Genomic DNA, 13,097 nt, shown 5'->3' with positions numbered 1-13,097 from the left:
TACAACTACTGTTTAAAGATGTTGGTTATCCAGGGTTAACCGTAAGTCATTCTGCAAAAAAAGTAAAAACACGGAATAATATAATACTGTTTAATATAACTTTTTCCATTCAAAACAAAAATATGATACCATTATAATAAGCCTCCAATAACAGAAACGTCAGAAAACAACAGTTAATCAAACTTAATAATCAATACAGACAAGAAAGTAAACACGGTTTTAACAGTATCATATAACACAATGTAAAAATACGAAATCATGCCTAGACAATCCATACCAAGGTAGTAGCATCGTTCGGAAGTTTAAAAAAATAGAAAGGAACACAGTTCTAAACTGACCCTTTTATACCAAGATTTGTGAGTATATCAAACAAATATCAATAAACATCATATGGAGTTTATTTTATATATACATTATAAATACGCAAGCAAAATTATTTCAGATGATTTACACACAAATTTCACATGAATTGAGCACATAAACTTTGTGAAAGAGTTCACGTGAAATTCTGGTGAATCGAGCCTTCACGTGAATTTTGAATTGTTCACATGAAAGTTGTTAAGTTAATTTTATGTGAAAATCGTGTTAATTTCTTGTGAAGTTCAGATGAATTTCACTTGAAGATCGATTTATATAAATTTCACGTGAAAAATATTTGCCTGTAAATCACTGTCTTTTCAAATCTTAAAAATAGAAAAATTTGAAAAAAATTGTTTTGGTAGTTCGTTTTTCACGGAAAGAAGATTTCTGACAATGATTAAGGATGTTCGCTGCTCTATTTAAGAATGACAAGGAATCCAAAGGGTTGTGAAATCTTTTAAGATTTTTCATGCCAGAACAAAATAAGTAGAAAAAATAATTTGTCAATGTGCTCGTTGTTGAGATACAAGCATTTACAATTTGGGCGGGAAGTTTACCTCTCTAGATTTTCCATAGGTCTTTGTTGGTTTTATTTATTGGAACACTAAAAACAGTAACTAGGATTTCATTAAAGCTCCCCAAATACCAATTTAAAGTTTGTTTAAAGAAATTATAAAAAGAAAATTAGGGGTCACTGGGCAAAAATATTAATGCTATGAAATATTAAATTAAATATGACGTCACTGGTGGATCTCGTAAAATAATTACCCATTAAAAATGTAATACCCAAGAATACGTTATGCGTCTTGCACATTTAATTTTTCTTTGGTGTTTTGAGTTTGGTTCTAGTATAGTTTCAATAAAAGTCTTATACAATTTGTATATGCACGACATTCATTCTTCATTCAATGCGATAATGTTATATCCTGCCAGTGAAAGTTGGATAATCCTTAACGTTATATTACACGAAACATATAAATATATGTAATAATAATTTGAACAAGCGTGTACTTTTTCTCAGTATCTTGTATGACACATTCTCAATTTTGTATTTGCTAGAAATAATCGACTTAAAACGTTGAAGTCATTTACATGATTGATTAACTATTATCATATCGAAGTTACATTGCTCACGTTTGAAACCTCGTAAAATCCATACGTAAAATAGCAAAAGGAAGAGAACTCTTTGTGCTGTCACTTCATCTTTGAGTCGTTGATAGAAACAAAAACCAGTTCATTTCTCAAACTATATATACAATGTCTTGGTCTCTTCACTTTAAACAAGATGACAACACATCCCTGAGATTGCTCTAGCTGTGTACGAAATATATAAGATCCTAAAAGAAAAAGAAACGAATACACAGATGATTTTAAGGTTATTTGCAGGAGCACAACTATGCAAAACTAAAGTGGTTTGTGATCAAACTATATTATTGCTCAATCAAATGATATTTACGTTTTTTAATGACAAATATAAATTTCCAACTAAACAATTGACATCTCAACAAAACTGATAAATACTTTCTAATAAATACAGAGAGCGCTTTTGTCATATGGAATTCGGTCTGTCTTTCAGTTTGAATGTTACAAGACATTGTCAAGTCGTGGCTTAGTTGTTATATACAAGTAAAAAACAAAAAGGTTGACAATGTTTTTATGTGAAAACTGAAAGATACCCTTTAAATGCTTTACCCTCTTGTTGTGTTTTTGATAATTTGACAAGGCTGTACCCTCCAGTTGTGCTTTTGATAATTTGACAATGCTTTACCCATTGTTGCGTTTTCGATCACTTGATAAGGCTTTACCCTTTAGTTGTGTTTTTGATCATTAACAAGGCTTTGACCATTTGTTTCGTATTTTATCATTTAACAAGGTTTCACCATCTTGTTATGTTTTTGATCATTTGATAAGGTTTACCCTTTAGTTGTGTTTTTGATCATTTGATAAGGTTTACCCTTTAGTTGTGTTTTTGATCATTTGATAAGGTTTACCCTTTAGTTGTGTTTTTGATCATTTGATAAGGTTTATCCTTTAGTTGTGTTTTTGGTCATTTGATTTGGTTTACCCTTTAGTTGTGTTTTTGATCATTTGATAAGGATTACCCTTTAGTTGTATTTTTGATCATTTGATAAGGTTTACCCTTTAGTTGTGTTTTTGGTCATTTGATAAGGTTTACCCTTTAGTTGTGTTTTTGGTCATTTGATAAGGTTTACCCTTTAGTTGTGTTTTTTGTCATTTAATAAGGTTTTACCCACTCGTTGTGTTTAGTTAATTATGTTTTTGGTCATTTAATAAGGCTTTTTCCTCTTGTTATGTTTATGATAATTTTACAAGTCTTTATCCTTTTGTTGTGTTTTTGATCATTTAATAAATCTCTAGTTGAGTTTTTGATCATTTGATGAAAAATGAGATGAAAAAACTTAAATGTTGAAAAATGTACTCAGATCACCATTGTGACCTCAACAAACAACATTTAACTTTAAAACTGGATAAATCATATGTAATAAATAATGAATTTTGTTTGTCGTAGTATATGTCGTCTTCCGGCTTTGCAAATTTTGTTGCAAAAATGTATGATGCAATCACACAAAGAAGCGATGCCAGGTTGAATTTGCTGCTATGCTTTGGAATGTTGTATTTTTTTGTTTTCTTTATAGTGTAACATTTTTAAATTCAGAAATGAAAGCTTAAATAAATGTTTTTTGTTACGATGGCTTAAATGAAAGTTTTTTAACTACTTTTAAGCCGGAGAGGTGCTACGCACATTTACTCAGTTTTTTTATTCTAAATATATTGGCTTTATCAACTTAAGTGATAAACGTATAGCAAAATAATTCTCAACACTCGCCATATATTGTTTTGTTTTGTTTCGCTTTGGCTGCATATGTATTATTCAATAAAGTGTTATGTATTGAATCAAACTGTTAATGTTATTTTCTGAATGTATCTGAAAGCTAGTGCAGTCCCAAAACATTCATATAATTATTACTTTAAGAAAAACAAACACACAGACATACTGTTTCAGAAAAGTGACTTTTGAATACATTACACTTTTTAACTACTGAAGATAAATACGTCTAATTTTGAAAAATTATTTCGAAGTTGATTGCCGCGTAACACATTGACAATAGGCAATGAATTTCAACCGCCGATTAAGGTTACTTGTAAAAATTTTATATTTGTAAAATATTTGAAAATTTTAGACTGGTGTTTGAGAATATTTTGGGGATATTTTGTTTTAAAAAAATCCAGAAGAGCGGATTTATGTCATTTATGTACACGTATCTAAACACGAAAGAACGCTCCAAGGACGAATTCTGTAAAATATTAGCACAAATTTTCAACCAAATGTTACTAAATCATTTTAAAAGGATGTGTATCTATTATTCAATCAAACCGTTTAACATAGTTAGCAAATGAAAGAAAATCTCACTGTTCGATGTTGCAAAGATTTAATTTGCGTATGTTAAGTTCACCTGTATTATTGTTATTCTTTGTGTAGGTATGGGAAATTAAAGAACGTAAAATTAGTACCTATGTACCATATACTTTTAGGAATACCACCATATCAGGTGTTTCAATGTATTAGGTTTATCATCTAACAGCCAATTGCTTCATTCAAGTTTCCTAAACAATAGAAGTATACATTACATATATACAATATCATTTGAGTACGAATAAAAGATACAACGATGGAATTGAATGGAAAAAAACTCCGTTTAAGGAGGTAGACCTAGGGTAAGGGACATAACTCCTGAAATCAGTGATATATTTGTAACGTATTTAATTTCACCAAAGCCTTTCAAGCTTTCATTTGACACAGAATGAAATCAATCCAAGTTTCTTTGATGCTTACGTAACATTGATGTAAATTGCTGAATACAAACGTTCCAATGATTTGTAAGAGTTGTGTCCCTTACCGTAGGTCTACCTCCTTAATTCCTGAATACAGTATGTCTATTTGGTTCATTATCTCTGACAGTATGGTTCCTATCTACACGAATTAGTACCTTAGTACACTTGGAATTTACTTTGAAATACTATTTGTAATTTCAGATATTCAGGTTATCGCTTAATTGAAGTCCTAACGAAAGTTTAAAAAAAAACTACCTTAACCATGAAAATGTTGAAAATCCAACTTGAATAACAACTAGAACAGATCCCATTACAATACTATTTGTAGAACTTTTTGGTGGTTTATTGCAAAAGATACATTCATAAACCATTGTCCAGATTTAAATATTAACAAATGCTTTCAGGCGTCAGACATACATTTGTAATTGAGAAAAAAGTTTATGCAGAATTAGAACTGATATAATTTATTCGTCACTGATATATCAAATACGAATACGGTCTTGTTTTATAAAGTGTATGACTTAACTGAAAGCATGTGACGCCTAATTAATATTGCTTCATTCGTAGGATGAGAATTTTGCACTATTACGACCAATGAAGCATATACCGATATAATTACGTCAGACAGTTAGTTGCTTTAAATAATGCAAATTGACTTTTGTAATGAAAGTATGCCAATGTCTGTTAAGGACTGAACTTAATAACTTAATAAATCCCGCTTTTTCATATCCGTAGCAAAGCCATTTCATTGCATTGTTTACTGATAACCAAAATAATTGCAAAATAAGAAATAAGTTTTATCTAAATTATGTGATCAGTGCATCTTGCAAATTAGGTCTTTATAAGGGATTATTGGGACACTTCGTGATAAAATGTAGTTATATATTTGAAAACAATGTTAACAGCAAACTAATCAGATTGATATTTATTCTTTTTTATTTAAACTACGAATAAAACTGCACATTTTTATGATATAAATAAAAAATATTAAAACGACCTAAAAGAAGTGTTAAAATAATTAGTCACTCCACTATAAATGGTTGTACAAAACAATAATAAGAAAAGCAATTTTCTGTTAATGGTCCCAAAGCAAAAAATCCTTTTATCAATTTTCATGTCATTTTGAATAAATACGAACTGACAACAGAAAATAAAAGCAAATCGCAAAAACGAATTTGAAAAAGAGTTTGTTTTTCCTGAAGAATATGTTGAATATTTTGTATAAATAAAAGAAACCTTGTATATCAATACACTTATATATGCATTTGTAAGTCAGGGGCAAAATACCTATTTAGACACTGGACGTATTATCAATAATGCCATTATGATAAACGGGTGCAGAAGGCAATCTTGGCTAGTACATAACTTTTAAAGAACTTTTTAGACTTTTAAGATTTTGATACTAAAGTAAGTGCTACTGAATTGATCAAAGGTATTGAGAAATGTAACATTTTGGACGACTTAAAAACAGAACATTAAAATGAAAATTCGAAACATTGATTAACTTCATCACAGGCAATCCATAATCATTCTTTTTTTAATGAATGCACTAAACACAATTAACTTTATAGTTGGCTAATACCTGCTGAAACAATAAAATGAGAAATTACAGATGAACAGACAGAAAACTGCTGATTATGTTAACCATAAACCAATTGTGAGTCGAGCAAGGTAATAATTGATAATGTCATGAATGAATATAATATCAGTAAACAATACAGCATAAGCAGCACACTGAGCAAAATATATAACAAATAACAAAAAAATCAACCAAAAACAATTCAATTAATAAATAACAAATAGTATTAATCACAACCACACAAAATCTAACTCTGGCAAAAATACAGCAATTGGCAATGCTATCGAGTCAGGGTGCGTTTTGTTCATAATGTGTGCCTTTGGTTTGATTTTTGACACTCTGAATCAATAATAGTGTCATGGATATCTTCATCCTTAAATTAAACTAAATAAAAACGCATCTACAGACTGCTAAGAATTGGTTTGGTATCGAACATTTAAAAACAACCTTTAAATGTGGGTTTAATGTACGATTAGTACTGCATTTACACTAAAAAAATAAAATATTATCTCTAAACCAAGCAGTACAAAACCAAAATCTCATGCTTAACGCAATTTTGAAATTCATTTAACCGAAACAAGAAATGTCACAATGGCTAAAAGAATAATCAAATGAAATATCAAAACATGTTTTTCTTCCTTTTCGCACTTTGGCACGCATGCTTGTCAGTACTGCAGCAACAATAAAATGTATTTGCAAAGATAATTCAGCAGCGACCTAATAATTTGACAGCGTCTTACGTCATACATGTTGTTCAAATATTACTATGACTTTACCAGACACTGTATGTATTAATGCTGAGATAAGTGCCACTGTAGCTAAGATTTACTGTCTTAATTTCTCATCCAAAAATACATGGATAAGTACCAGAAACATGATATAAATTTCTTATTAAGCACAACAGTGTAAAAATTATGACAAAAAAAACAAAACAAAAACAAAAACAAAAAAATCATTTTCTAAGAACAATTTAACATTTTTGTGTATATGAAAAGCACATCTTGTGTAAAGATAAGTAGTCCTTATAGCAGTTCAAAGGTTCAAAGTTTAACTAAAGATTTAATTTAATCTACAAATTGAGTAATTGGTTATGCTTTGCTATCAACTGATTAATTCCAACAAATAAAGCTCAATCAAAAGCCTAAGCGTGGTCGACTCCATGTGTGTCGGCCATAAGAGCGGGAGTAGGTAGTAGATGGCGAACGGGAGAAGGACGTAGCGGGCGAGTACGAATACGAAGAGGATGGTGTCCATGCTGGTGATCTAGGTGTTGGCCTTGCCTGTTCGGTGTAAACATCCGGTATGAGTCCAATGTTTGAAGGTACCATCTGAACAGTCGTCCTTCTATACAACTTCCGTTCATAATCGATAAGCTGCCTCCAAAATCCCATATTTGGACGAATCATGGATCTCCTCCGTTTAACATAGTCGTGTGCCTTTACTAATGACATTCTATGGTATTTCATTAAATATGCTATACATAGCGAAGCAGATCGACTAACTCCAGCAACACAATGCACGATCACTTTTCCGCCACGAGCTGCAATGGTGCTAATCTCGTCTGCTACTCTATCGAAAAATAAATCTAAACGTGCTTGAGGATGATCGTCAACGCGAATAGAAGTACAGTGAACTCCCGGAATATGAAAATCTGGTACATCTAAAGTGCAATTTATTATATTTGTTATTCCTAGCATTGAAATTCTTTGGCGTGAAATAGCCGTTGCACTACATAGATATAAATAGTCCGTTATTTCTGCTATCTGTGTTAAGAATGCCATGATTGTCGTCTCTGTAAAGACAAAAAATAAAAAGATATCATAATAACAACAAATTGTTGTGTTCGAGCTTGCAATATTCCCGTTTCATCGTTTAAGGAGGTAGACCTAAGGTAAGGGACACAACTCTTACATATCATAGGAACGTTTGTATTCAGCATTTGACATCAACCTCATGTAAATATCAAAGTAAAATGGATTGATTTCATTCTGCTTCAAATTAAAGCTTGATAGGCTTTTTGAAATTGAATATGATACAAACATATCACTGATTTCAACAGTCATGTCCCCTACCCTAGGTCACTAGGTTCTAGTGTGATCAAGGTTGAGACAAACCCAAGTAATATTATAGCATCTTTGATTAATGATGAAACATCGAAATTATGTATAAGTCACTACATAATTTAGCTGTTGTTTTTCATATATGTTTTTATGTGTTTTCCTGTTGTTGTTTTGTTCATTTTTATGTATTAAATACATTTATTTATAAACCATTTGGCAATACTTCAATCGATGTTTAAATGAAATACGAACTGTGTTTATTTGAAAGATTCTCAAGAGTTCAATATTTCTTCCAAAATATCATTGAATCAAGTCAAGTCATCACTCTTCCTAAGATAAAAAAAAACAAAAACAATTCTGACATCAGAACTGGTCTTTACCAGTTTTTACAGAGAAAATGAATCTTATCATTGGCATTCCTTCAAAGAACGAGGCGAATACACCATATACACAATTTATCTTCTTAGATTACATATGATGTTTCGACTGCGTTAGTTTGAACAAAATACGTATATACTAGAACAGGGACACTGTATTTCGTGTCGACCCAATTAGTCAATTACGCAAAACCTATAGTAACATATATGACATTATAAACAAAATGTGAACAATTTACATAAAGGAGAGGATTTCGGGAATATTTTACGAAATCCTTTAACCCTGCACGTCTCCCTTATGAGTGTAAATATCCTACAAAATTTTGCATCAGAGGATACCTTAACAAAACATTTTTTTTCATTATGGAATAATGAAAGTCCTTAGTTTAACTACATTTGTGTCTGTAATGTTTGGGAATATCTGGCAAAAATCTAAATCCGTCGATGCTTTGAACTTTCCTTATGAGTATAAACATTATACAAAGTTTAAAATGTGTAGCTCAAAAACTGTATATGGTAATCATGGCATGATACGATGTACCCCTATGGTATATTATAAATGCTTAAGCCAATTGTCTTTCTTTATTATTTAAATGCAGGAAAATATAGCCGCCCCATCCCTGTGGGATATTTAAAAAATCAAAGTCCTTTGTCACTGAATAACTGCACATAGTGTAAAAACATCCTCAATATTTCAAAGCTGTAGCTTAGAACTGTTCGAGAAGAAAATCGGACAACTATGTACCCCTTTTCACTCTATTTCACAGAAGACGAAGCGGGTTAAAGGCTTTAATTGGCCTAAAATACAACTGAAAACTTATCATCAAGTGTTATTTAAATGAAAGGGCTTGAACCCATAACAACCGAAACGCATTATGACTTTTGAAGATGACAATTCTTACATCAAAGAACAAAAGAATTGCTTTAAGTTATCAAAATTTATATTTTCTGATCATTTTTTTTGTCACTTTCCGGTCATACTGTAGTCAAAATTGGAGTTCACACCCCAAATAAAAATCATATATAGTGAGTTCCGATTACCATAATGTGAAAATATTAAGTCATTTCTTAGGTGTGGACACAGTTAATGTAAAAAAAACAACAACAAAATTTACAATTCTCTGGGGTTTTTGTTCAATGACATATAATTGTAGAACCATTATGATTATACTACGTTTTAAAGAATTTTTACGATATTACAACACAATTAATATTTTTGCGTCATATTATAGCCTAATGTCCCTACACCTTTGGGAATATTATACGAAATTCTAAATCCTTTGACCTTGAACATCTCTTTCTGCAATATACAATATATCAAGGCTGTATCGGACTGACAGACAATTAAAAGACCAATACTTTTAAACACAATACATATCCAGGTCTTTTATTGCTGATTTATGATATATATTGATCCTACATCCGTCTGTCTTGTTGACCGTTCATCCTTTCCTAAAACACTTTAATTTGGTTAAAAAATTTATTGAAACATATATTGGGTTTATCCTTCGGGACTTATGGCTTATTTTCACTTGAAACGCGGGGTTTCTGTTACTTTAAAATTCACTTTTATAGTTTGACTTTTAAGAGTATGGGGTGGCAAACAATGAACATGTACCATACCCTGTATCTTATTTTTGACAAAACTTTAATGAACAAAAACTAACTCAAGCCAGGGCGTAACATTTGACACATTTTGCTAAAAAGTGCAAATTTGTTTTCTCTGTAGGCAAATGATTTATATAGATCGAATGAGATTTTAAGAACACGCAAAGAAAAGTAGCATTCAACTTGCATAGCAGAAAATGGCAATTAAAAATTGGGGATTTCTTGACATTCATTTAAAAATGTCACTTTTAATGACAAAATGGAAGCCGATACCTTAGAGAAAAATGCCAGAACAAAAAGTTCATTGCACAGAAAAGACAGAATCAACAGACGGTCATATATAGTTCGTAGGTCACTGTGAAATAATTATCTGGTTCTTAGGCTGTTGCTTCTATGGACATATTGACTGGTGACTTGTTTAGCTTTGAAAACAACAAAAAACGTTGAGAGGAAACCTTTGGGGGTAAAGCAAAGAGCACAAAAATAGTAAAACAACACATAGTAGGCACAATACATTAGTTTTGGAATATTTTGTGGGAAAGAAAGAAATACCTCTTTACTATAAGGTAAGATGATCAAACTGTGTGATAACAAGCAAGTCGTTAAGTAACAGATTTAGACTGACAAGTGTCTTTTAGAAGTGGTTTGAACAATTCTTTCATATAAAATCCTACATCCTAAGTATCGGTAGTTTTTTGTTTGTTTGTTAGTTTTGTTTTGTTTTGTTTTGTTTTGTTTTTTGTTTTTTTCTGTTTTTTGTTTTTTTTTGTAACCAAATGAGGCAGTCGACAGTGTTCGTTTAAATGAAGGGCAGATCACACGAAGTCTATCACAACAGGATCATTTACCAAAACATTGCAAAAAAACATAATAAAAATAAACACCATTAAAATGTATTAACCTTCTAAGCAATGTTTTCTCTCTAATTTACGTGAAACGCGATCGTTAATTAATCAACTTGATACTTGAATATTTTGTCGGGATTGGTCAGTGTTTCGTTCATAACAATTACCCATCAGGTCCGCGAGGCACATACAGTATACCACAACACGCCTACAACAATATGACGTCAAACTATTTCATTCAAATATACAATGAATCATTATACTGACGTGCGGTGAAAAGTAAACCAAAAGTTTTTTTTCTTTAAAAAAATCCCAATGTTTCTCTATTTTAATATTTTATAGCGAATTCAAGATGATCTCATTCACTTGATAACACGGGACAGGTAAATAAGATCGGTTAATAAGCATATAAAGAACATAACTTCAAAGTAACAATAGGAAATTATATTGCAGGCATATTTCTTTCTCTTAAAACTCGAAACGAGGAATTAGTTGTTGTGGGTATAAAAGGGACAAAAACACGCATTTACATTTTCTTGAAAACTTTAATATAAATCATGTCATGTTTGCGATATTGATACCTTATTTTAGAGTTCTCTTTTCTCAAAACTTTCTTTAATCACAAGAAATTTACAAAACCTTCATTTACCCCGATAAATTACATGACAAAAAATAGTCCAGTAAAAGTCTGAATTTAGACAAATGAAGATGAATGGAGAGGTTTAAGAAATGTATAATTTTTACAAAGCTTGATAAATATTGAATATGAACGTGTAAAAAAATTCAAGTTCCCCTAAGGGCCTAATGGATTAGTGAAGTAACTGGAGTTCAAAATTTATGTACATGTATATTACATATTAATATCAGTTTGAAGTTTTATATCAATTTTTATTATTTTTATATACTCCACTTTTAAACTTTTCCTTTGAGATATGAGTCAAGACCTCACCAGACAGTGGGTGATCCAAGTTAATGTTTATATCGAAAAACAATAACAACAGTAAAATTTATACGGATTTATTTGACACATTGAAAACCTCTAAATCTAATGTTTTATCATGTACTTAGTTAAGTATAGATTAAAATACTAACGAAAAGTAAATAAATGCCGATTATACGCTGACAACTTTCATAGAAAAAGACGAAACTTCTTTTTAAGAAAACCGTTACCATGTTAACACAAATACAATTACAAGAAACACGTCGGAATGAATTATCTATATGTGCTGACACGGTAAAAGCAAAATCAGCAGGTTATAGCATATTGTCAGAACAAATAATACTGTGTTCTCAGTCAAATAGAAATGTTCTTCTGTGAACTTCATACTTATAGTTATAGCTTATTACACTATCACATTGCTTAATTTCATCTATTGAATAGAAATGAAGTAGTATATTCGTATTAAATGAAAACTTTCTTACCTTGGTACACGTTAAGTAAGTAACATCATCATACTATAACACCATGGCAAAATGATTTATTATTGTTATAAGCGGTCCTGGCATAAAGCCATCTCACTAAGTCGTTGATCGAAATATTTCTATAAATACAAAAAGTTACATTAACTGCATGAAAAATCACACTATCACTTAAAAGTGTAGATCATTCTTCTGCATAAAAGATGCATAAATTTGGTACAAATCTTTACAAATTAATTCCATGATATGTTAATGATTCGATAAGTTAAAGTGCACAAATTGATTCCAAACAGTACATTAGTGTATACTTAGTAACATTTAGAGGAAAGAATTTATTTCGTTTTAATGTTTTCAAAGAAAAAGGGGGCTGATTCTATCAATAGACAGTACTATTTTCGTTTTCATTGAATTTCGATCGTAAGAAAATCATATTTTCGAATACTACAATACCAGATGTGACCAATATTGTGAGCTCATGTCAAATATAAATATTAGCCATGTAGTGCAACGGCTATTTCAGCACTATTACAAACAGACATGAACCAATAGAAATAAATTGTGTATAATGGATGAAAGCACAAGCAACGGTATATGTTCCATAACTCAGCTATTTCAGCTTCAAATATGCCTTTGTAATATGCGTATAGTTATTACGAAAATCAGGTATATCAATTAATTTTGTTTGTGAAAGCCCTGCGAAATAAAAAAAAATAACAAAAACGGTTTCGACAAAAATGTGATAAAATATATTCCAAAAGTTCTCGCAGAGATCCTTACATTAAACATGAAGTAACCCAAAGTTGGTATAATTTTTCAAAGCAATTATCACCTATGCTCGATTTCATATATATTCAGCAGCAAGGAGAGATCTTTTCACCATAAGGTCAAATAGTCATTTAATGTATAAACATGTATAAATCATGCAAAACTTTACAAATCAAATTATTTGATATCTTTCATGGCAAATGATAAAACCAGATGATTAGAACTTCTG

At 30.7% G+C, this 13,097-nt stretch overlaps 1 protein-coding gene across 3 annotated transcripts; it reads right to left on the bottom strand.

The window, feature by feature from the left end:
- Positions 1-76: 76 nt before the first annotated feature.
- LOC148614220 (dual specificity protein phosphatase 14-like) lies at positions 77-12,146 on the bottom strand. 3 transcript variants are annotated; one of them, XM_088588154.1, is made up of 4 exons: positions 12,107-12,146; positions 7,075-7,586; positions 3,895-3,987; positions 77-1,697 (listed from the first exon to the last, which is right to left on the bottom strand). In XM_088588154.1, exons 2-3 carry the CDS (start codon positions 7,573-7,575, stop codon positions 3,979-3,981), a joined length of 510 nt encoding a protein of 169 aa, XP_088444280.1. In that variant the 5' UTR covers positions 7,576-7,586; positions 12,107-12,146; the 3' UTR covers positions 77-1,697; positions 3,895-3,978. The 3 variants fall into 3 exon arrangements, with proteins under 3 accessions (XP_088444280.1, XP_088444279.1, XP_088444278.1); XM_088588153.1 differs by lacking the exon at positions 3,895-3,987; XM_088588152.1 differs by lacking the exons at positions 77-1,697; positions 3,895-3,987 and having other exon boundaries at positions 4,543-7,586.
- Between the last annotated feature and the right edge of the window lie 951 nt (positions 12,147-13,097).

This window comes from Perna viridis, chromosome 6, assembly GCF_037379345.1.
Source record: "Perna viridis isolate PV_CMFRI_1.1 ecotype Kerala chromosome 6, ASM3737934v1, whole genome shotgun sequence".
Taxonomy (NCBI): domain Eukaryota; kingdom Metazoa; phylum Mollusca; class Bivalvia; order Mytilida; family Mytilidae; genus Perna; species Perna viridis.
The sequence above is the reverse complement of the archived record's forward strand: the minus strand, read 5'-3'. Positions and strand labels throughout refer to the sequence as shown.

Coding starts and splice junctions, on each gene's coding strand:
- LOC148614220 (XM_088588152.1), bottom strand. CDS start 7,575: ATGGCATTCTTAACACAGATAGCAGAAATAACGGACTATTTATATCTA.